This window comes from Leiobunum rupestre, chromosome 8 (assembly GCF_980474605.1).
Source record: "Leiobunum rupestre chromosome 8, qqLeiRupe1.1.hap1, whole genome shotgun sequence".
Taxonomy (NCBI): Eukaryota; Metazoa; Arthropoda; class Arachnida; order Opiliones; family Sclerosomatidae; genus Leiobunum; species Leiobunum rupestre.
Genome location: NC_143391.1, coordinates 3,087,232 through 3,110,384, shown reverse-complemented (window position 1 = coordinate 3,110,384; position 23,153 = coordinate 3,087,232). Strand labels below are relative to the sequence as shown.

Here is a 23,153-nt window from a genome sequence, read left to right as displayed (position 1 = left end):
ATAGGAACTATACTTATACCTAGACAAACTGCTGGATCTACGAAATTGAGGCCGGTTTTGAGCAATGGCGCTTTCTTATGCGTGATATGGACAAAATTACGTGGCGCCGCCTACGGCGTCTACGCGCGGCTAACTATACCTAGGCTATAGCCTTGACTATACTAAAAAAAGTAAGTCAGCTGTAAGATGTAAACAAAGGAAGTATGGAGGAATGTACCAATAAATTTCCAAATTATATAATGAAATGTGAGTAAATATTAATGATATTTATCTGTTAATGTAATACTTATGAATATATTAGTTTCAATATTAATATAAATAATAGCAGAAATACATGATAATAGGAATAAAAATAAACAGTGTCTGAGTATTTGGCTATTGACATTGCAATCAAAGGATGTAAAAGGGAGGTATAATTGTGGAAGGGATTCTACACAAACTGATAAAGGATTAAAGAACTCTTATTGCCCTTGAAAAAGTATTAGCTTGGCGAGTCTTTTTCGAATAGCTTCTTTCTTCATTTGATTGTTTATGTCTCTGCTTATTTTCCTCAGCCTTATGTTAACGTATATTTTGATAATCTTTTTCATCAAAACATTAACGTGGTGTTGTGATCCAAGTTCGTCATCAAACATGTGTTCAGTAAGAGTTGGAAAAATATTGTCCGTTACTAACTGGCGCAGAACCAAACATTCTATTTTTAAGTCAATGTTTTTAGCCACAGTTTGAATTGATCCAAAGTATCTCACTGCCTTCTCGGTCAAGCTACAAATCTTGAGAACACTAGCTGTCGGATGACATAATCCACCATTGTCCTTTAAAAGGAGAAGAAGTTTGGTTGGATCCCCCTTTACATAGCTATGACTTGATAGTGAGGAATGCCTTTCGTCTAAAGCGTAAACATGTTTCGGATTTTAATTCTTTTTGTAATTTCTTTACAACAAAACCAGCCATATAACGGATTATGTTTTCTCGTAAGATGTTGATGTTTCATCAGTAAGAAACATAATAAAGTCATCCATTTCTTCCTCTAGAGATTCTTCTTTAATAACTCTAAGTTCGTTGGTTGGAACTGGCACCATGCACAAATTTGGAACGTGAGTGTTGTCCAAAGCAATTAAGTGGCCACTTTTTTGATTTTCAATTTTAGTAACCAACGTGTTTTTGTATGCAGCAGTGAAGTTTCTCCAAGTAGGATTGTTGTTCCAACCTCCTCGCTGACGAATTGTGTGAAACTTAAAAACACACTATTTCAACCCCTTGGCCTCTTTCATAGGAATGAACCGTTTGCAAAATCTGGTATTTTAAAAAATATACTTCAGTGGTCCATCAGGGGGAACAATGTACTTCTCTCCAATGTCCAAAACACTGTGAATTGTGACACCAAAACCAATAATGGCTGTCTTTCTTTGGCTTTAAAAAATCAAGTTGCCTTCCAGGTCTGTTAAATTGAATAGAAGTTCTTTTGTCTTCATTATGTAACATTTGGTTATTTCAAGGTTGGAAAGCCGAATTGGTGCCTTGTAACCTTTAGCCCATGGATTTCGAGAGTTCAATACCTCAAACAAACTGCAAGGGACAGTGAGGTAAGATACGGTGTCAAAATTGTGGAGAAAAGTTGCTTAAAAAATTTTTTTTGTAGATACCGATCAATTTTTGATATAAATTTAGATGTTGGCCCGCTTCTTTGAAACACTAGATCACCAGCCTCTTTCAAAAATTCTATGCTTTTTGCCACAGAACTGCTAACTGTTTGTGCGGCCAAGTTGACTTTCATTTTTTGAGTTTTAAACTGTATATGAAATTTTGATAATTTGTTAGCCAACGTTAATCCTTCATATTCTTGATACCTCTGAAGGATGGCAATATATGCCCATTCGAATTTCTAAATATTTACATTAAATGTTGTTCAATTTCCTTGATAACTTTTTAAGGTGAATGTTAGATCACTTTTTCCCCTTGCAAAAACCGAAGGAATTGAGTCTTCCTTAAGAATTTTCCGCGTGAGATCTTTCGCGTTTTTGCCAATATGATAATCTGATTCTTTAAAGTGTTTTCCACAAACAAAGTTATACTTTCCGGGTATTAAGTTCAATCGATTTATTGCCTTAAGATATTTTGAGCACAAGTTTAAGTTAGATTGAGGTAATCTTTATTGTGAAAAATGGACAATACAAGGTTTTAAACAAAGACCTGAAATTGTTATGATAAAAACAAGAAATACTTGTGAAATGGTATTTTTTCCTTTGGTGACCGACTTTGACGATTGGAAGCCACACAAGTTTGTACCATTTTCAATTGTTTGAAGTTTAAATTTACGTAAAATATTTTATTTCGCGTTGTATTTTACCAAAAACTAACTTTATTTTCGAAAATTAAACAATTTTTACAAGTCTCGGTAAGCAAATACGTTTTTGCGTCCAGCATTAGAATTTTCCGCTTTTTATAGTTTCTCCATTCTCCACCAAACGATTTGGTGGCGCCACGGAATTTTGTCCATAACACACATGAGACGCGCGTGGGACTGAAAACCGGGCACAAAAAGCTAGTGCCTTCAAAATCTGCAATACTCCGTCTAGGTATAAGTATAGTTCCTATGTCTATGGAAGGAACTATATTTGGAACAGAGAAGCTCATTTTTAAAATGGCTCCTCTCGCGCGATTGTCTCTGTTAAAATTTCACAATTCAAAACCGGTGATTTCCAATATAAATATTTCAGGTAGTAAATTACAATACTTATCATTACATTTTAGCCTGAGGTAATTTTTGAAAGTTCAATTTCTGGATTTAAATGGCGTATTTTTCTGACTTACCCCTACGATTGCCTTCTTAGTCTTAACACTTGGAGATGTTCGAGCAGTAGTAAGTCAATACCAACAAATTCAAGAACAGAATTTCCTGAAATGAAACCACCTAAGGAAAGAGAATTTAACGCGATATATCACACACCACTCAAAGGAATCGTTTATGATAAGAAACCTTTCAAATACGAATGCAAAAAGGGGAATGTATACAATTGGTGCACATGTGGTTATAGTCGATCCCAGGTAAAACAAATTTGACTATAAATATTCTATAAAAACTAAGTTTTCGTTTAAATATAGCCCTTCTGTGATGATAAATGTGATCAACCAGAATTTCGTGTCAAACTAGAGCCATTACCATTTACAGCTGAAGAAACTCGTGGCTATTGGTTTTGTAACTGCAAACAGACTCAGAATCCACCATTTTGCGATGGAACTCACAAAACAATATCAGTCCAAGATGCTCCATCTGTTATTAAACATTAATTTATGTTAAATTGTAGGATAAATTAAATAAACATAGGCGAGCTGATTTAAATTTTTATATATAGTTGTACAATTTCTTAAAACTTGGCTAACAAAACACCATATTCTCTTGGAACGAAACATTATATATACAAAAGCTAAACAATGAGGTGTGATAAATAATGACATGCACTGCTTATTTTTTATCAATTTTTTTTATACAATCACAAAATACTTCTGGCACTTCACCCCACCAAATGAAAACCAAGCTCAAAATATTTTACTAAGTAGCGAGTGTGACAATGAATTTATCTTTGGCTGTTAAAAAAATTGTGGGTTTTTTAGGAAGGTTAAAAAAAATCTTGACTAATTCTTAGCTAATCACTTAAAATTGGCTAATTGTTTTGACGCTCATCCTAAAATCATTATATCCTTTCTTTTTGAGTAATTCTTTGGGTAGAAATACTAATCTTTCTTTCTCGTAAAAGGTACAAAGAGTCAAAGATTAGAATATTACCACAATGGACACGCACGACAAACGTTTATTTTTTAAATTTAAACGTTTAAACCTAAAGATTGTTTTGTTTCACCACTCTTTTATTAATACGGAACTATCGTATGTCAGCTAAATTTCAAGGTCCTATGGAATGTATATTTTAATTAAATCTCCAAACAAATTTCAAATAAGTTTTTAGTTTTAGATTTATCACCGATGGTTTTAGACTTATTTTTAGGGTTTTTGTTTTCAAATGATTATTTACACTGAAAAAATTGAAAAAGTGAACTAAGTAATGTAGCGTTTTAATTATTTTAAATGGGTGGGTTTTTCTCTCTACCTAAAAAAATCCTAGATATCTTTATATTTAACACTCGGATCAAAAATGATATAGCCTACTCGAATAAGCCCACTGACTACGAAATATCCATACAATCTTCCGTATAAATTATTTTATCCTATAGGGAAGACAGAATGGAATCCAATTTGAGATTGCGACGGGTGACTAGTTTAGTCATCCTCCAATTAAGTATTAAAAAGGGACCTACGTAACACTTTTCCTTCTAATTTAAAAAACAGCGACTAATACTCTAAATAGAAAAAGTCAAGCAACATTACATATTTTTTCCATAAAATTAAAGAACATCCCACTGAATAACGCGAACAATAATCCAGTTAGAAATACAAATTTTCCAGAAGCTAAACATCGGAAGAATTAAAAAGCTTTCGTAACCTTTAAAAATAGAAAATTATCCCTGCAAAAATTTCCTTTAAAAAAAACAAATATTGACAACATCTAGATCTCCCACAGCTAACATTTAAAAACAATTAAAAATTAAAAGAGAGATAGTCTCCTGGGACAAATTTTAAATGTATCTTAAGGATCTCTATATAAAGGTATTATTTAACAATGTGTGCCATGTAATGTATAATATCATTAAAGGAAGGGGGAATGTTCCCAGAACAAAACACTACTGATGGAATTTTCATTTCCCCCCCAAATAGCGATCAAAAGGTGATTGTAGATAGTTTTTCTTCCCTTAGGTTAAATAGATAATTATAGAATTGCGTTGTTCTTTTATGGTTATCTCTTTTTTTTTAAATTTGGTAGTTGTTGTGCAAATGGCGTTCCTTCGATCTAAAAGCTCTCCCAAATATACTCTGATTTACTTTCCTGCGTTTTTTCAAATCAAATAGTCTTTTCAACCCCAACGAATGATACTTATTCAAATGCTTTTGCAATGAAATCTATTAGTCGTTTAGCATACTGCTCGGGATGAACTGTAGAGATATCAGCTGCAGCGCCATGTTTGACTGTTTTGGCAGCTTGAGCCGTTCTTTTCTTAACCCCATAATGAGTGAGTACATCCACCAGGGCTATGAAGTAAACTTCTTTGTTCGGTGCATCTAAAAAATACATTGAAGAAAATTACATCGAATATAAGTGCATTTTACCAAACTTAAGTGAAGAATTTATTAGAAATCCATATTTCCTAAAATGAAAGAATTTTCCTTGTGAGACTTCCCATTAATCACTATTTTAAAATTTCCTGCACTCCGAGACAGCTGTAGCCAAAGCTTTACCATCTCCATCTAATAGGGTTTTCCATTAGTCTGCTGATTTTGACAGATCAAGATCGGCACAAATTTTAGCGTGTTCCTTTTAGATTTTTGGTAGACCAAGGCTTAGAGAACGAGGCTAACATTAAAATTACTAGTGGTTTACTCTAGTCGATCGGGGCGAGATCTATGATGTCAGAGATAGATTCTAAAATAATCTCAAGCAATCAAATGGAAAACGCTGTAAAAGATCTCATGGGAAAAATTAGGCTACATGTCTAGCTTCTCAGAAAGAACATGCCTCCCAGTTTTAGAGCCAATTTCAATAACTTTGGTTAATTTACTCTATTTTGCTTAGATGTAAATTCTATACCTGGTCTACTGTAAATTGTATAAATGTCCCTAGATGTGCTAATAATTCCGTTTGTAAGGCTGTCCCTAGTTCCACCAGCTCCCAGAGCAGCTGGAGAGTCAGGGGGAGTTGGACCCGCTCCAATGTTTCCGCCACTACCAGCAGAGTCTTCGTCTTCATCCGTTGGCCCACCCAAACCAGGTCCACTTTCGCCCCCGCTTCCTTCCATAGCTTCCATCACTTCTTTCTCTTGTTCTAGGGCCTCTTGTTCGGCTCGTGCGCAGTCATGAACCCCCATGCATAAAGAGTAATCCATCAGGTTCATTTTTGTGAGAAACTAGAAATGAAAAATGTTGAAACAAAATGGTATTGTAATAGAACTTATTCTCATTTCAGCGAATGTACTCACAGCTACATCAGCGTTTAACATATCCATTAACTTGTCTTTATCCTCCGCTCCAATATAAACTTTAAACCCATCCCTAACAAAATCGTTGTCTTTCAGTGTTGGCAGATCTTTTTCCTAAAATTTTCAATTTAATTAAGTATTTCACAATATTTTAATATATTCCTTTAAAATAGAGGGATCACAGATGCTATAAAATCTTTTATACTGACCCTTTCTTTTTCACTGGCTTCCCTATCAACAGTGGAGCCCTTGAAAAGAAATTGTAAATCAAAAATACATTCTAAAAAACTATAAAACTTTTAAAGATTCCTACTTTCAGATCATATTTCTTGTGGACTGTTAAGTGACTGCTGAAGATATTCCTCATGACTACAATGTAAGTTTCCGCTCCTTCTACCGTCAACCTGTACATTCCCAAGTATTGAGGCAGTAAAGTTTTACCATGTCTTTCCACCACATACTGCAACATCATAGCAGGTGTTAAACATTTTATTTACATCATTTTTTATCTTGGTTAATACTAAACATACTGGATGATATTGTTTCATGAGAATATGTAGTTGTTCAACTTCTTCGCTGATCAAAGTTTTCATAATGAAAAGTTTGTCATAGGATAGGAAGAACCTTGCTCCACTGCGGCCGGAGGATTGAAAAGACACAGGCTGGGATTTTGTTAAAGAGTTCTGCAAAAAATTGAAAAAGTTAATTTACAAAATCGTGATTATGAAAAGGATAATTTTTCAAGAAAACTTGCCACATAATCTATGTCGTCAACTCCAAACCTCTCCCTTAAATTTTTGAAGACAAGGGGGCAATATTCTTTCACTTTAAAATGACTTGGTAAATTCTCTCTGTTAACAAATAAACAATATAACAGTTTCAATAGCTTGTCATTAACAAATTACGAAATAATTAACAATGTTTGATCTATAATCTATATTTACTTGTTAAAGTGGTGGTTGTCAATTTTAATTTTGCGAAACGATTTGAAATCATCAGGCATAAGCATCACAGGTATACTGACATGAGATAGCTCATTTATCTGCATTAAAAAACCAAGGTTAAGAAATCAGGAATGAGTGATATAAGTTGGAGAGTATAATCCCCCAAGAAAATAATATGGCATATTGATTAGAATAAGCATAGTATAATATTCTGATAATATATATCACTTTATTAAAAATAATAAAAACAGAAGGAAGTTAGAAACACTAACACTTTAAATTTAAGGTCAGGTATCTGCACAACTCAACAGTTCTAGATTTAAGTGCATAAAACACTTTGAAACCAAATACTAAAATTCTAAAACTGGTATAATCATCCAAAATCAGAACTATGAAAACCACACCCCAAATATAAAAAACAGAACTACCAAAATTAATACCCACAGGTGTAAGAACAGGGAATGGGGCTACTTCCCCCCGGAAAATGTTTAGGGAAAAGTAATGTAATTGCACTCAGCGTTTCGAACAGTACTTCAAATTGACAAGTTAAAGGTGTAAAATACATAATGAAGCCGAAATGAGTCCAATACAAGAGAAGTGAAGTTGTTTGATAATCTGTGCAAAATCATAATTTAATTATTTTTCCTCTGTGGAAACAAAAAACTAGTTTTAATGCTGCCTTCTATTAAAGGGCCACACCGGGTTTGAAAAAATTTAATTTACCTAGTGGTAGCAGATACGACCAATCATTCTGGAAACAAGCGCGTGCAAGTGGTTAAATTCAAACGCAGTTGCGTCTCTTAAGAATTCAAAATGGATGGGCTTATCTACACAACTCCTTCCGTGTTGAGTTTGCAAATTATATCCCAACTGGTTAAATGAGTTTCCCCTATGCATAAAAACTTTTTAAGGGTAATAGTGATTGTAAAGAGCTGTTGGCTCGCATAGCACAATCATAGGCATTGTAACCCCACCACCTAATTTAAGGGAATTAAAAGTCGCTAGATGACAAAACAATACTTTGTCAACCCTAGTCACCATCTAGAATATATGGACATGCCACATAAGTCATTCTGGTTTAAGAGCACCACGTTTCTGACTCCACTCTGATTCAAATTTGAAATTCGAATGGGATGAATTATCCCTCCAGAATAAAATAAGGATATGGGTCAATATATTAACCCATGACATAACTTTAGGCCTTTTCAGTTTATTTGTATATTAGGTAAACAAGTATTTATGGTAACGTTTAATTTTATGTAAATTAATGTATTTTTCTCATTGCAAACTTCAGTAATCAGTCCGTAAATTTTGAGGAAGTATTAAGCACTAAGTACTGGGTTAAAACACCTTAAGCGTATATGTAATGAGAATTAGTTTTAAAACAAAACAAAACCACCACCATTATTGCGTAAGTTAAGTCAAATTTTATTTACAATAAAAACCGACTAGTTTCAGCACACCTCTGTGTGTCAAGGTGGAAGAAAAGCGACATCAATATTAAAACAGTATTTATACCAAAAAAAACAAGATGACCCCTATAAAAAATATACCCCCGTAAAAAAATTATTAATTTAATTTAAACTACATTTTAAATCTAAGGTTTTTTTATATAAAAAACGTAAATACGGTCCATCGGAATAGTTTAGCATTTTATTTCTATGTTTCTAGATATCGATAGCTTCACGCGTATCTCTTTGTTTATAGAGTTTTGGTTCTGCAATTATTTTAGCTTCGATAAAATTGGGGTGGTGTCCAGTTTCTTTGACATGAGGTAGTTATAATACAAATTTAAATTTAATAAAATCTGTTTAGCGATTTGCCCAGATACAGAGAGCCAGGAGATACTAAAAGCGTGATATTTTAAAGTGCGCGCTGCTTTATATTTTATTGTAGAAGTAGGGATGCACCGATATGGGTACTGCTCGGCTGTCCCATGGCAAAACCTTTTAACCAACACGATCGTAATTTTTAGATATTTGCCTTTCCAAAACCCAAGTTATAAGATTTTAACGTGGTTTTTAATGCGAAAATTATAAAATCCAAAACCATTTTTTAAGTCATAAATAGTTAAATATTTATGACTTTTACCTGAAACTTTTACAGTACTTTTGTACATGCCTTAGTAATACCATAAGCCTATCAACCCAAAGTTTGAAACGCGCATAGCGCCCTTTGTACCACCACTGGACGGGCGAAAAAGAAGAAATCAGGCGATAAGCCGCGATAGTATCGGCACCTGGTAGAGATAAATTGAAGCTTCTTCCTTCCCCCTTTATCTCTCTACGCAGCTGGCATCATTCATTGCGAGACGCGTTACGTTTCTCTTTTCCGCCACCGGGTGGATTTAGCGCTGTACTTTCGACAGTCGTTAGCTTGAACCAACACTGCCTTTCGATTCAAACTTAGGGTTGATAGGCTTATGGTAATACTGATGCGTAAAAATCTAGTTTTTCAAAAATTTGTTGGTTATAAAGTTTTGCCATGGTATATTTCGGCAATTCCCGGCCGATAATATCAGCCGATATTAAAAACGTTATCTATTATAACAGTAGTGTATATGATAAAATCATTGTAAAAGACGGTTCAATGAACTGTCATATTCTAATTTTTCATTAAAAAAAGTTTGCAAGAATATTTTTATTTGTTTAAACTCATAACCCCCTGTCCAAAAAAGTCCGGCATCCGTGGCGCGGCCTATCAAATATAATATTATAATTAGTCAGTTAATAGGGAATTTTCCTATTTTTAAATGTTTTTCTGAAAATATTTTTGTAATACCGGTATCGGCCAATATCGGCTTCGTTTAAGCCGATATAGCTAGATTCTAGAAGGGCTCGTACAATTTCGCAACCGCCTTCTGAAAGTATAAAAAATGCGCGTGTGAGATTTCAACTTTAGCCTTACAAAAACTAACAAATACCCGACTATTTTATTCAGTGTATCGCACATGCGCGTAGCGGAGAAGAGAAGAGAAAGAGAGTGGCATTTATTGAAGCGCCTATTCAACGAAAGGGCACTTTTTCAAAAACACAGCTGAAGTCAAGAATGCCAGATCGAGGAAACTTTTTCCCCTAAAACGGAAATCTGCGAAAAACAGGGAAATTTGAGATGGGTATGATTTACAATAACAATCGCAATAGATCGTTAGTTTACCGGAAAAAAATAACTAATAATACAATATTTTCAATATTAGACGCATTTATCGTTTAGAAAACAATGCGTATCGATTTTACCAAAATTACTAAAGTAAATGTTTATATGAATACAGTTGTTTTTTGGGGTTTAGGAAAAAACAAGGATAAATTTTATTTTCGCGTTCTGGCATCACCGACGGAAATTTGCTTATGTTTAGGGCGAAGTGTGAAAAATCATTCTTCGCGTTTTCAAATGTCATGGCCCTCTCAAAATTATATAGATATATCACAAACAATGCGTAAATATTTTCATTCATTTAAGAGATAATTCATTTTGCAACTGAATCGCATATAGAAATAGACGTTCATATCGTATCTTGACGAATCAGTATCTGCCTTATCGGCCGATAATACAACCATCATTTTCCACGAGATAATACTCGGGATTAGAATAATATCAATCCCTTTTTTATGGCGAAAACATTTACGAGGCTCCTTATCCACCGCTCTTAATATTGATCTATAAAACGCGTCTCGTCGCCCATTTAAAATAACCAACACGTAATCCACCCTCGCAACCATTAACGAATGGCGTAGTGAAAGCATTCCCAAAAGTGGGAGGAAAACACACTATTAGCCTTGAGAGCGTGGGTATTAAAATTACGCTGTCTACCTCGGGGCCCTAATTAATCGCTTCTTAAGGATAGCTTACAAATTAATTGAGGATAAAAATATTTTTATAATTATGTCCACTTAATATCAACAGACGGAAAATGGAGAATTAACGTCTGGTTAGAAGTATATTATACAATATAACTCTTTCGATATCATATTTATCTGCCAATCGCAACGTCGAGTATTCGGCGGTCTGAATCTTATTACAAATTAATTTTTATAAAAATACAAAATCTGTTAATAGCCATAAATAAAGGAATTTGTTATTTTCACTAATTTTAATTCCCTCTAAATGACGCGTGTTAAAATTTTAAATAAATTTTGTGCTAAGCCTTGGCAATAAACACGAAATGACTGTGTACCTTCGCAACGTCGCAGTGCCGAGTATTCGGCGGCCTAAAAATCGTTAAAAAGACCGTGACGTAAGTTATACCCAAAATTTACGTAATTCTGCGTTTGCGACTCTTTTTGAAAGGTGGTGCTAGTAATAGAAAGTTATGTCGAGAAGACGCGTTTTGGAGAGGATATGAATTTTCCATTTGTAAGCCACAAATCGCCCGTTAAAATGCACAATCCCTGAAGCCATGACTACATCATTTCTGCGTTTTACGTAATCCTTTAAACCAATCAGGAAAAAGGCACTTGTCGTTCAGGAGATTCACAAAACGTTTCCGTTATTGCGCTTTATAACCGGACAAGAAAATTACTTGGTACTTAGGGCTGTGCGATTAGTGGTTTTAGACGATCGAGTCGGTTATCGAGTACCAAATTTTTTTCATCGAATATTCGAGTCGAGTAATATTGAAGTCGAGTCGAGTAATCGAGTACTTGATTAAGGGGAAACTTTCTCTTAATCGAGTCGAGTAACTAAAAAAACTTAAGAGTAATATTTATAACGCGTCGGGTTATCGAGTACTTGATTAGGAGCTGGTTTTAATTCAAGTAATTATGAAATTAATTTAAAAGGAGTATAAAGTAATTTTCATTGCTGAGAAATATCATTTTATTTAGATGAACCACAGTTTCCACAACTTTGTAGGTACCGTTTATTGCCCCCAAAAAGTTGTAAAAACCCTCTTTGACTTTGAAGCAACGAAGATTGAAAAAACAAATACTCGAAGAGTTTAGAGAGCAGCTTAGTCGAGTAATCGGGTACCCGAATATGAAATTTTTTGGGACTCGGTACTCGACGAGTATTCTCCTATTACTTATTCGATGTCGAGTTCGAGTACTCGACCTCAAAAAAGACCGAGTACTCGATGATGTTCGAGCCCTATTGGTACTACTACAAAATCAGTTAATAATCATAAATAAAGGCATTTGTTGTTAATAGGCTTCGTGCGTAGTTTAAAATTTTGTCATAAGTATCGCCGCCTACCGTCCGAGTTTTGAATTGATTATATGAAAGCTGCCTGCTCGTTCTAAATTCTCTCTCCACAACAGCTGAAAGTTGCAACCGCAAAAATGTAGAAATTGAAAAATCGTCTGCCATTTCTTCACATATTTAGTTAACGGATTATACGGCAGATGGCGCTATATTTCCTAATCTAAAAGATGTGTTGGTTGAAATTTTAATAAATAAATTTTTCTTAAGCCTTGGAAATAAAACTAGCCAAGTTTCAAAACCGTTCCATATCGAAACGATTTTAGAGTGATAGCACGTGTTCAACGTCATAATAATGAAGCCCCTCCCATTCTAGTGACTGCGGGCAGAATACCTAATGCGGTATAATATTAATGGTTGAAATTAATATATTCGTGCGGAAACGTTTTGTGGATAGAGTCAACGACAAACGGCTGTCATCTGATTAGCTTAAATGATTAAGTAAAACGCCGAAAATATCGCCCATCCTAGCCCTAAATGGTACGAAGAATTATGATTTAACTCGATATTAATGGTTGAAATTAAGACATTCATACAGGCACTATATTTGCATGTTACATTAATTTTTAAAAATCAGAAAAATTGGGGAAAGTTAGGGAATTTGAAAAATAGGCATAAAAAGACGAGGAAAGCCATGAAAGATCTGGAAAATTGTCCGGGAATTACGACTTAAAAAAATTGTCCGGGAATTACGACTTAAAAAAATTGTCCGGGAATTACGACTTAAAAAAATTGTCCGGGAATTACGACTTATTATTTAATTGGTCACGGAAAAATTCAAAAGGTCGGGAATTTCAATCTGAAAAAATGGCAACCCTAGTACGCGTTACTTTTAAGCGAATAACATACGCAGTTCAGGGAGACGCATACTTCTCGATAAGAGAATCCTTATATACTTCTTGTCTGGCTACTACAGATGGGTTAAGAACCGTGAAAGTTTGTACCGAGTTTAATTAATACCAATTTAAGCATAAAAAATTAATCACATCAACAAATTAAAGACCCCTATTTTTATTAATTGAAAAAACCACTATGTCTACTTGGATATAAAAGAAGTTAAAAAGTGAAAACCACCCTTTTTTAATTACTTTCCAAGGGTGATAATTTATAAAACTTTTCACTCGACCTTTCTACAACGGACGTAAGAGATAGTTTAGTCGAATTCCAACTGTACTGGGTAGGACGATAAATTGTTCTTCGCGTGAGAAAGCATTCTATTTTTGAAGGTTTTTAGGGGACAAAGGAACTCTTACGTCCTCGCTTCGGGCATCTAATTTACTCGCTCTGGGACCCACGGTACACCCCTCACCCCTTTCCTAATATTCATAGCGTGCTTTTATACCCAACCGATTAAAAACGGGTTAATAATACGCGGAATGTATCTCCGCGCTAAAATCACGGTCGGATGGTCGTCTCGTCTTAAGCCCCGCCCCTGGCAACGTTCCACCCCCCTTCCTTCCCCCGCCATCATTGGTAACTGCTCTCTTCCCCCCCCCCCTTTCCCGCAAGACTACTAATATCGGCAAACCCTCCCGCTGGGCTTAGGAAACTGTCGTCTCCGTGATATAATACCCCCCCGCGGACCCGGTGAAAGCGACGCGAAAAGGAGAAGACGCTTTTCGCCCTCATTTTAGGCAAATTATCCGAAGCAAAGTGTAGTTTCGTTGACCAAGAAAGCCGACTAACAAAGATAAGGGGTAATGATCTGTACTTCTAGAACGGACACGACGAAGAATAGGGGGAGGGCAGAGTTAATAGCTCTTGATTATCTTAAAAATTATTTACTAAATATATAAATTTGAATAAATCGCTATTGTCGCGACTATCTAGCTCGAATCGAAGGACCTTTCCGCTCTAAATGTCAAAGATACGATCTTTAACGGCAGTACGATTCTTATTACATGTACCAATGTGACGAAGCCTAATTATTTTATATGATCAGAAGTTAATAATTCGTATGTTTTAAGAGATAAGTATCCTTCTCCTTATAGTATTTTTTACTATTCCTCCATGTAATTACATGGGGAAAATATGCTTTATAAATCAGGAAATATCCATACGCAGTTTCATTTCTGCATTTTACATCGTTAGTCGTAGCATAAGCGTATAATATTGTAATAGTGTGACACTTCCTATTCTTCACACGCAAAAGTTTAACTGAGAGCTATTCACAAGACAGACTGCATTACGGGATTCGTCACAGTTTCGCGTCCGCTTGCTCACGCGTCACACGTAGCCTTTGACAGCGCCTCGCTAGGGTGAGATTTTCTTCTTGTGATGACGTCACTTCGTTACTAGCTCTCAGTAGAATATTCCCCAAAGTGACAAACTTATGGAAAAATATTATAGACTTATGGTCGTAGAAATATTCCCCATCCGCGGTTTGCAGGGAAATTGACGACCATTGAAAAAGGGCTTATAATTTGTGAATTTACATGTTTCAAATTTACATCCGGCGTAGTAATACACGCGGTAAACTTACGCCGTGATACGGTATATACATCCGCATTTGATGCCACTTAATAGCAGTGCTACGTCACACGACGTCACCCATGCTTTTTCCTATTTATAAAAAATTCGCCCCCACAATGGCGGTCATGGCCAAAGCTACGGAGTGCTACTACTCTATAATGAATGCCTCGGTATAATAGTTTCATTTAATACCCTAGGCGGGTACTTCTATCGTAAGAGTAATGTTATAAGCTTCTGATACGAGCAGAAGTAATTTATCATATGACGCATTGCAGCAAAGCAGATTGTATGAAAACAAGAGTCATTATAATTGTCACGAAAGCTAGGAAGTCACTAACGTTGGGCCGTTGAAAACGGTTGAAAGCGAGGGGTCGGACACTTGCCATTATTTTGTACGGGATTTCGGGATTTCTTAGAGATTTTGGCGATTTTATCATTACTTTTTGAAGTGATTTTGGGATTTCAATGTTAATTTACCATAGAGAGAGTTAAAAGATTTTGCGATTTTAGACAAAGTGTACGGGATTTTGGTAAATGTCCGACCCCTCGGTTGAAAGGCAAGGCCTCCTAAAATCCGGGGATTTTCCAGTGCTCTGGAAATCAGGGTTTTTTTTTGGTGAAAGGCGAAAACGTCCCAGATTTGATATTTTTTGAGGTTAGGAAATTTTTGATTAAGGGGATGGTTAAAATTCCTGTATTATTTGATTCAAAAACAATATTTTAAGTTAATACGTCGTATCATAAGTGTATAATATTGGAACAATATTATAGACATCAAATTTGGGGTTATTTAAAAAAAAAACGAGAAAATAAAGATTATCATGATAGATCCCTTTTGGGGAAAATTGAAAAAATTTAAAAAATAATCAAGTTTTATCTTCCCTTTCTGAATATAAATTTGTGCGGGGTGAAGTACATTATTTTGTAAAACTATTACCAAAAGCGACATATGTTCTTATGTTGCTTTTGCTATTACGTGTTAAAAATAAATTTAAAAATAAGTGTAAATTTAAGTAATTTCTATATTTTATATCGTCCGGCGGATTAATACACGCGGTATATTTTGAGTCGCGATGCGGTGTACGCTTCCGCGGTTTGGCAAGAAAATGCTGCCTTGAGACTGCGAAAGGTTCATGTTTAATTTTTACTTCTTAGTTGGATACTTATCTCAATAGAGATTTTATATACTTCTGATTTTATTAAATGTTGGATAATAAAATTACCAGAAATTCGAGACTCCGAACAACGTGTTAATAATTTTTGGGGAAAAACATTTCTTTTAGATCTTAATGACCCAATGTAGGGTGTAAATATAAATAAACATTGGGGCATTAGAGGAATATCATTAGCTAAGGTATCATTCTTAATTTCATTAGTGGTTTTATGACGTGGGTTTGCAGAGGGGGTAGAACAGGTATGGTAATTTACACACGTGGGTCACGCGGTAGAAAAATCCATTTACAAAATGAATGATATTATTCTGTAAAAAAATTCTTTTAAAAAAAAAGGTCATATGCATGAGGTATGGAGAGTTCATTGATTCTGAAAAATGGACATTACTACGAAGAAAATCAGGAACAGTACTATGTCACGAATATCTTTTTACATGGACAAAAAAGGGAATAAAAATGTCATTGCTCAAAAGCATAAGTCTATAATATTGTTCCGTAAGTATATATCTTTGGGAAATATTTTACTAAAAGCTATTCACAGAGTGACGTCATCACAGGAAGAAAATATTAAACATCAATACTGGGGGGCAGAGAATATCAAAGCTCAGAGTTTTTACAGTTTACCATAAATCAGTGGATAACACCCCCTTTTCAAAAAAAGGGTCGAACTAAACAATATTTTCCTCCTACAGCCATAGAAGAAAAATCATGTATTGCCAGTCAGGCGCAACTTCCAATTTCCTTTTTTCATATATTTTGGGAGACAACTATTGCTATTCTCATGCTACTGCAATATGAAATATTTTCATAAGCTATATCAGATCCTAAAAACAACACTTAACATGGCAAAACTACGAAATATATATACAAAATGTAAAACATACAGAGGTATAAAAAAAATTCTATATTTTCTAAGGAAGTTTTAACGTAGAAGGAAGTGCATTAACAGAATGCCACTACTTAGATAAAGATGGGAACAATTCAGATCCAGTATTTCAATAATTAACGCAATTGTAGAAAATACAGAACGTCTATTTCTCCCAATTTCCTCGCAACATCCTTTCATATGATTCATCTGATATCTTACGAGTTGTTCATCTTAAATTTTGATTATGTTAACAAGTAAAGTATGAGATGGCTTACTGATCTTAAAACATCATAATAACAATTAAATATAATAATTTGTCTCGAGGAGGGGGGGGGGTTAGAACGGGATTTGAAAACAATACATCCTTTGGATCACAAATTTAATACTTGTGATTAAGAAAATTAGAAGATAGGGGAGCTTGAACTTATAATACAAGAGGTATTGGTAAGATTTTATAATCTTATCATTGACTTTGACATATATTAACCTTCACAATAAGTGGCCAATTATCTCCTTGCTAACTGATTGTTGGTGAAATCGCACATATTAATATAATTTAAATGTCAATTTTTAACGCAAAATACGTAGGGTCAGAAAAAAACTAGGAAAATATTAAAGGTTAAATTGCTAAATAATCATACTCACAGTGTGGTTCACTCCCCACATGAAAACAGAGAGCAAAGGCTCATTTGCTCTGAAGACTTTTGCCTTTTGATGTTTTACACGAAGATGCTTCTTTTTCAGCTTACTGCTTCCTTTCTGTGTGAGCGTGGACATTTTCGACCACTGTTAGTAGGTTAAAGCTTCAAAATGAGATGCGACTTTGGAAGATAGCTTTTCAGTTTATGACAATCTTGTATTCGCCATTACAAACAAGTGCACATTCTTCAATGTAGCAGTTTTTTCACACTCCCTCCTGCGAAGACTTGGTCCCTCGCGTTTTTTTATAAGCGGTTACTTTGAAATCAACAAAGAATTCGTTTAACGAGTGATCCTAGATCAATCTGCCTTCTGAATTATAATCAAATTTCACTAAAATACTCCATAATTAATGTCACAAATCGCTAGAACTCGTTATTAACGATGCCAAAAAACGCGACATCAAACGCGTAGAAAGTCACTTTTCCGTCTGGAAAGTAAACTGAAATAACAAATGGCAACCAATGATCATCCACTTTTGGTACTTTCCATCCCAGGATTCCACAGTATTTTCTGCAGTGACTGCAATGCCTGCAGCTGCATTAGTGATCTATCGGTAATCTGGCAGCCTTATTTCAAGGTTGGGACGGTTCAGAGTTTGAATTTTTAATATAAATATATTTTGTTCACTTTAAATCCCATTTCTTATTTGAAAAATAATGGAGATTGTTTCTCCATATAGAGAATTGAACGTCCATTTGAATTACCTGCAAATGACGCCAATAGCGTAGCAGACGACTTTCCGAACTTAATAGAATCAATGATAGAATGATAGAACGACGCTCAGAGGCACGTTGCAGCTGCAGTAATAATTTGTCTGTCTTTGTCGGTTTCCTAACTTTCCTCTGAAGTGGCATGTTGTAGTTAGCAGCATCGTGGTCGTGATGGATTTCCCAAGTTCTCAACCAAGTATTACACCACAAATCCAAATAGCTTTATTTACTAAACAGGAAAAGTATGTAAATATAAAACTAGATTTCACACAAATACTTACCTTATGTTAACTCAATTTTTCAGATATTCAATTCCCAATACTCCATACTCCATTCCTGGTAGCTCAACTAAGAAGGAATTAAATTTAATTACAAACTCAATTTTAGAAGGTAATGCTTATAACGATTGAAAAAAAGTATGGGAAAATTACGGTATTTATAAGGTTTTTCAAAGGGTCAAATGATAATTGGCAAAATGGGGAGTTTGACTTCCTCGTTGCGGAAGAATTACTATGCGTTTCTTTGCAACAACATCTTGATGACAAACAAATCAGTATTGTAAGATACCATATCATCTCAAAGACTTTTCATTTTGATGTTTAAATTAATTTAAATGAGGCTATGTTAGGAAAATGTGATTCAAGTAGAATTTATAGAAAGGTACCCTGCCCCGGTACCCGAAGACAGTCTTTTACATGATGACTGGGTTAGTGCAGTCAATGCAAACTCTAAATGGTAAGTTAAATACATTAAAAATAATGCACAGTTTTGTTATAAATTGACACTTTATTAATGTAGGATTTTATCTGGTTGTTATGACAATACACTGCATTTGTGGAGTGTTAAAGGTGAACATAAAATGACCATTCCAAATCATGTTGGGCCAGTTAAAGCAGTGACATGGGTTACAATTGGTGACCCTATATGCACATTTATAAGTACATCCCATGACGAAACAGCCATGCTATGGCAATGGAATCAAGTAACAAATGCGATTGAAGGAGTCTCAGTTTGCAAAGGACATAACCGTAGCGTTGACTGCGTTGATTGCGCGCCATACCAAGGAAAAGTAAATGTTTTATCTTATGAAATTTATATTTATCCTGGCTTTATTTCTACAATATGATTTTAGTTTGCAACAGGTTCTTACGATCACACAATAAAAATTTGGTCGTCAGGTAAAGATTTTGTACATTCATATTGATATTTCCTGAAATAACTTTCAAATATTCTTTAGTTATTGATGATCAAAACGACACTTCGTCAGAAAACGAATCAGGGGAAGTATTAAGGAAGAAATTTAAATCGGATAGTGGAAAAACCAAATATAGAGTAATTTACTTTTAATAGTTAAAAATATCATAAGCCAAATGAGAATATACAAAGAATTTGAAATCTGTAGAGCTCTATAGTAACATTAACGGGTCATAATGAAGCTGTCACGGGAGTTCAATGGACGGACACCAACGAGTTACTATCAGTCTCAATGGACCATACGGTGCGATTATGGGACTTAGAATTAGCGGGTTTAAAATCTCAGTTGGTAAGATTAATAAATTATTCATTTTTAACCAAGAACAATGCTACAATTACAATCTCTAAACAGAATGGGGCCAAATCAATCTTTGATGTTTCGTACTCCGAACTAACAAGAAATATAATTACTGCGTCAGCTGATAGGCACATTCGTATGTGGGATCCTAGAACGAAAGGTTCATTTTTGGGTATATCACAATTTCAGTAATACTCTAATCCCAAAATTTTAAATATTCGCAGAAGGGAATGTGGTAAAAAGCACTTATACATCCCACAACGCCTGGGTTTCTTGTGTGAAATGGTCTCCTAATCAAGAACATCATTTTGTTTCTGGCTCTTACGACAAACTTCTTAAATTATGGGATACGAGGAGGTATATTTAAATTTTGGCTCTTGTTTTTAGAAATGAAATACATTTAATTATTGATCATTTTGCAGCCCTAAAGCGCCGCTGTATGACATGTCAGGACACGAGGAGAGAATATTGTGTTGCGATTGGGGACAAGCAAATTGCGTCATCAGTGGTGGAGCTGATAATCATATGAAATTGTATTCGACTGAGAATTTTCAAAATAATAGAATGGAGATTTCATAAAATACTTTTAGTTGTGAATTATTAACAGTAATTTCTTCCTCAATATAATCTCTCTGCTGCTTTTTCGCGATTGTAAAAATTTTATTATACTGATATTAAGAATAAATCTGAAAAATATTTCAAACCGTGATTACTTTTTAGTTTCTCCGAACTCGCGTGTTTAATAGGCCCTTCAATAAACTATCTTCAAGGAAATCGTCAAGAATTAATGTTTCTGAGAACAAGGACCTGCAAGTTACTATTTATATAGTGCTTGTTGAAATAATAGAAAATTTAACCTGTACAGGTTGTATGGTATGCTATAAGAGTTTCTTTTCAGGTAGCTTTTTTTTGATATTTTAAGGCTACGCAAAAACAGGATGTTCTGTTTACAGGTGAAAAGTTTCTATTATTTCAACAAGCACCAAATTAACAGTGACTTGCAGGTCCTAGCTTTTGGATTTATTACTTCTTGGCGATTTCCTTTAAGCGTCTATTATCTACCTTAGTTTAAAAATCAAGTATATCATAAAATTAAATTTATATAAAAAATTATTTAAAAAAAATTGTAACATGCAACGCTTTTTAAAATTGATAAACTATTGATAACTTTCTATTTCTAACTACATAAGAACGAATAAAAAAATGCTTATTAAGTGGAGTTACCGGATTTATAAAGAAGGTAGTCTTTTAACCAGTTCAGTTCCAATATTTCCCACCCGGTTAGGTCCTTTTTGTATTGAAGCTGACGCCATCACTTGACGTAAACTTGAACTATTTGTCCAGTTCTAGTTTTTTTAAAAAGCGCGTAATAGACGCTTCAATAAATAATCATTCAAGGAAATCGCCAAGAAGTAATATTTCCGAGAGCCAGGACCGGCAAGTCACTGTTTATATAGTGCTTATTAAAATAATGGAAATTTTTCACCTTTACGGCAGCAACAAGCATTCCCTTTTAACCACGTAGCTTTTTTGGCATATTAAGGCTTGGAAAAAACACGACGTTCTGTTTACTCTGAAAACTTACCATTATTTTAACAAGCACTATATAAACAATACCTTTTGGGTCCTGCATTGCTCTCGGAAATATTACTTCTTGGCGATTTCCTTGGAGGATGATTTATTTAAGCGCCTATTGAAATACATTTTTGGTAGATCAAAAATTATTTATGATTTAAAAATATCAACATATTTAAAGGTTTGGCCTCCTTTATTGGCCATTATTCTGAATGAAATTTTATGCGTGAAGAAATGTAAAGACCCGTTTTCAATTACGATAAATTTAAGGCTTTTCGCTTTTGCTTTTTTGACGCGCTTTTATTTAAAAATAATCATATATCAAATCCATTTAGATATCTGCTTCGCGTGACAAAAAAGCCGATAGAGAAGCTTCTCGCGGTTGGTTTTGACGCGAAAGCGTAATTTTTTTAAGGAAAATTCGTGATTGAAAACGGGGCATGTTAGAAATAATTGAATCCGCCCTTTCTTCTTTGAATAAAAAAAAACTTTCAGCTGTTGTGCAGAGATAATTTTGAACGATCAGACCAGTCCTAGGAGGACAGCTTTCATATTTTTTTTTTCAAAAATAAGAAAGACTTAATATTGGTGTATAAACATGGCAGCGAAGGCCTTCACATCATGCGCATCATACAGAATTATTCAACAAAAGCCTATACAAACAGTGATAGGAAGATAAATAAACACACCAAAAACCAACACTATTGGACTCGGTAAAGTTATCGAATGCCAAAGGCGCGGAGCAGAGTACACACGTCCGAAATAATCGGTAGTACACCTCGAGAAAAGGCCATACGGAGACCCGTTCACATTTAATACGTGCTACTAACGAGTCTTGCCAACGTGGCAACCGAAGACCTGCAATACAGTCCCGTGATGGATCAGTCTTGTTCCACCCGACGCCCCAAGCCGAAACAAAGTGGTTCGATGAAACCTGCCAACAGTCCGTAACCAGAACCGAAACCCGTGTTTTAGGGTAACTTTTGGTGCGAGGCAAAAAAACCATCGGCCGCGCAGGATGGTCGATAGCCGCTACTGTGGAACATTTGTCCGCCATCTAGTTCCCTGGGATACCGGCATGAGCCGGACACCACAATAGTTGAACACGTATGGGGTAACCGTGGCAGAGGCTCCAGAAACGTAGCACTTGAGGGTCTTGGCGGTCCCCCAAAGTCATAGCCCGGGCCGATTCTGAGTCAGAGCATACGAAAATGTTCCCGAGATCTTCACTGCGAGCGAAGGCCACAGCCTGATTAATGGATGGTCCTATCTCCACCTCCGACTTCGGTCCGATGTGGGCTGGTAACTGGGCTTCGGCCCAGGCTAACGGAGAGGGGCTGGGCAAACTGGCCGTCTCGGCGGATTGAGTTGCCTGCTGTGGGGCCCATCTCCCGGCCTTTTGGGGTTCCACCGGGATATCCGGTGCCAGCTGTGCCGGGTTATGCGGTCTGCTGTATGCCCGCCGTTCCCCTTTAGGCGCTCTTTCCAAAGGGCTTGGCTCTCTACCTCTCTAGGTGAGGTGTCGGCTGGCGTTGCCAGAGCATCCGCTCTTATTCCCACTGCTGTGTGCGAAGTGGCGAGTTGGTTGGCCCATTGCTGCACCTTCTGCTGGGTTGAGCGGCTTGCGTCGAAGGTGCGACCATCAGTAGTAGGGTTCTGCTACCCATGCTGGTTTTGTCACCTGTCCGGGCGTGTGGACGCTGGCGTAGGGCATTTGATGATGGACCTCCGGTGGTGTGGTTTCAATCAGGAATTCAATTTAAAACTCGGTCGGTATGCGGCGATACTTATGACCAAAATTTAAACTACGCACGAAGCCTATTCTAAATAGCTCTTGTTAAGCCACTGATGCATAGCTAATGGTTATTCGCACAT

The 23,153-nt window shown here is 35.6% G+C and overlaps 4 protein-coding genes across 11 annotated transcripts; 3 read left to right on the top strand and 1 right to left on the bottom strand.

Annotated features, from left to right (window-relative positions):
• Positions 1-26: 26 nt before the first annotated feature.
• On the top strand, positions 27-2,574 carry LOC149931690 (uncharacterized). Of its 7 annotated transcripts, none has more exons than XM_090156804.1 (7): positions 555-642; positions 719-871; positions 951-974; positions 1,035-1,097; positions 1,175-1,439; positions 1,500-1,586; positions 1,643-2,574. In XM_090156804.1, exons 4-7 carry the CDS (start codon positions 1,081-1,083, stop codon positions 1,658-1,660), a joined length of 387 nt encoding a protein of 128 aa, XP_090012930.1. In that variant the 5' UTR covers positions 555-642; positions 719-871; positions 951-974; positions 1,035-1,080; the 3' UTR covers positions 1,661-2,574. The 7 variants fall into 7 exon arrangements, 6 of the variants coding, with proteins under 6 accessions (XP_090012934.1, XP_090012932.1, XP_090012930.1 ...); XR_016473065.1 differs by having other exon boundaries at positions 559-642; positions 719-974; positions 1,175-1,191; positions 1,277-1,439; XM_090156807.1 differs by having other exon boundaries at positions 719-974; positions 1,178-1,439.
• Positions 2,575-2,637: 63 nt separating this feature from the next.
• On the top strand, positions 2,638-3,349 carry LOC149931689 (uncharacterized). The gene is made up of 3 exons (XM_090156802.1): positions 2,638-2,760; positions 2,835-3,048; positions 3,106-3,349. The coding sequence occupies exons 1-3, from the start codon at positions 2,645-2,647 to the stop codon at positions 3,289-3,291; spliced, it is 516 nt and encodes a 171-aa protein (XP_090012928.1). The 5' UTR covers positions 2,638-2,644; the 3' UTR covers positions 3,292-3,349.
• A 1,500-nt stretch (positions 3,350-4,849) lies between these two features.
• On the bottom strand, positions 4,850-17,942 carry PIP4K (phosphatidylinositol 5-phosphate 4-kinase). 2 transcript variants are annotated; one of them, XM_090156794.1, is made up of 9 exons: positions 17,385-17,942; positions 7,032-7,129; positions 6,842-6,938; positions 6,618-6,770; positions 6,401-6,547; positions 6,297-6,335; positions 6,088-6,201; positions 5,700-6,015; positions 4,850-5,173 (listed from the first exon to the last, which is right to left on the bottom strand). In XM_090156794.1, the coding sequence occupies exons 1-9, from the start codon at positions 17,514-17,516 to the stop codon at positions 4,989-4,991; spliced, it is 1,281 nt and encodes a 426-aa protein (XP_090012920.1). In that variant the 5' UTR covers positions 17,517-17,942; the 3' UTR covers positions 4,850-4,988. The 2 variants fall into 2 exon arrangements, with proteins under 2 accessions (XP_090012920.1, XP_090012921.1); XM_090156795.1 differs by lacking the exon at positions 17,385-17,942 and adding an exon at positions 7,476-7,494.
• Positions 17,943-18,231: 289 nt separating this feature from the next.
• LOC149931687 (ribosome biogenesis protein WDR12 homolog) lies at positions 18,232-20,397 on the top strand. The gene is made up of 11 exons (XM_090156793.1): positions 18,232-18,393; positions 18,456-18,541; positions 18,606-18,709; positions 18,780-18,886; positions 18,950-19,220; positions 19,284-19,329; positions 19,389-19,483; positions 19,554-19,694; positions 19,758-19,863; positions 19,928-20,060; positions 20,126-20,397. The coding sequence occupies exons 1-11, from the start codon at positions 18,323-18,325 to the stop codon at positions 20,280-20,282; spliced, it is 1,317 nt and encodes a 438-aa protein (XP_090012919.1). The 5' UTR covers positions 18,232-18,322; the 3' UTR covers positions 20,283-20,397.
• The last annotated feature ends 2,756 nt before the right edge of the window (positions 20,398-23,153 follow it).

What these genes read in the sequence shown, in the direction of transcription:
- LOC149931690 (XM_090156806.1), top strand. An exon ending in AAAATCAAGTTGCCTTCCAG is followed by an intron (nt 1,440 to 1,499) that starts GTCTGTTAAATT and finishes GGTTATTTCAAG; the next exon opens with GTTGGAAAGCCGAATTGGTG.
- LOC149931689 (XM_090156802.1), top strand. Translation starts at nt 2,645, where the DNA reads ATGGCTCCTCTCGCGCGATTGTCTCTGTTAAAATTTCACAATTCAAAA. An exon ending in TCATTACATTTTAGCCTGAG is followed by an intron (nt 2,761 to 2,834) that starts GTAATTTTTGAA and finishes TTGCCTTCTTAG; the next exon opens with TCTTAACACTTGGAGATGTT. An exon ending in GTGGTTATAGTCGATCCCAG is followed by an intron (nt 3,049 to 3,105) that starts GTAAAACAAATT and finishes GTTTAAATATAG; the next exon opens with CCCTTCTGTGATGATAAATG.
- PIP4K (XM_090156794.1), bottom strand. Translation starts at nt 17,516, where the DNA reads ATGTCCACGCTCACACAGAAAGGAAGCAGTAAGCTGAAAAAGAAGCAT. An exon ending in TGTGGGGAGTGAACCACACT is followed by an intron (nt 7,130 to 17,384) that starts GTGAGTATGATT and finishes TTTTTAATGCAG; the next exon opens with ATAAATGAGCTATCTCATGT. An exon ending in TACAATTTACAGTAGACCAG is followed by an intron (nt 5,174 to 5,699) that starts GTATAGAATTTA and finishes TGTATTTTTTAG; the next exon opens with ATGCACCGAACAAAGAAGTT.
- LOC149931687 (XM_090156793.1), top strand. Translation starts at nt 18,323, where the DNA reads ATGGATTTCCCAAGTTCTCAACCAAGTATTACACCACAAATCCAAATA. An exon ending in ATGACAAACAAATCAGTATT is followed by an intron (nt 18,710 to 18,779) that starts GTAAGATACCAT and finishes AGGCTATGTTAG; the next exon opens with GAAAATGTGATTCAAGTAGA. An exon ending in AATAAAAATTTGGTCGTCAG is followed by an intron (nt 19,330 to 19,388) that starts GTAAAGATTTTG and finishes AATATTCTTTAG; the next exon opens with TTATTGATGATCAAAACGAC.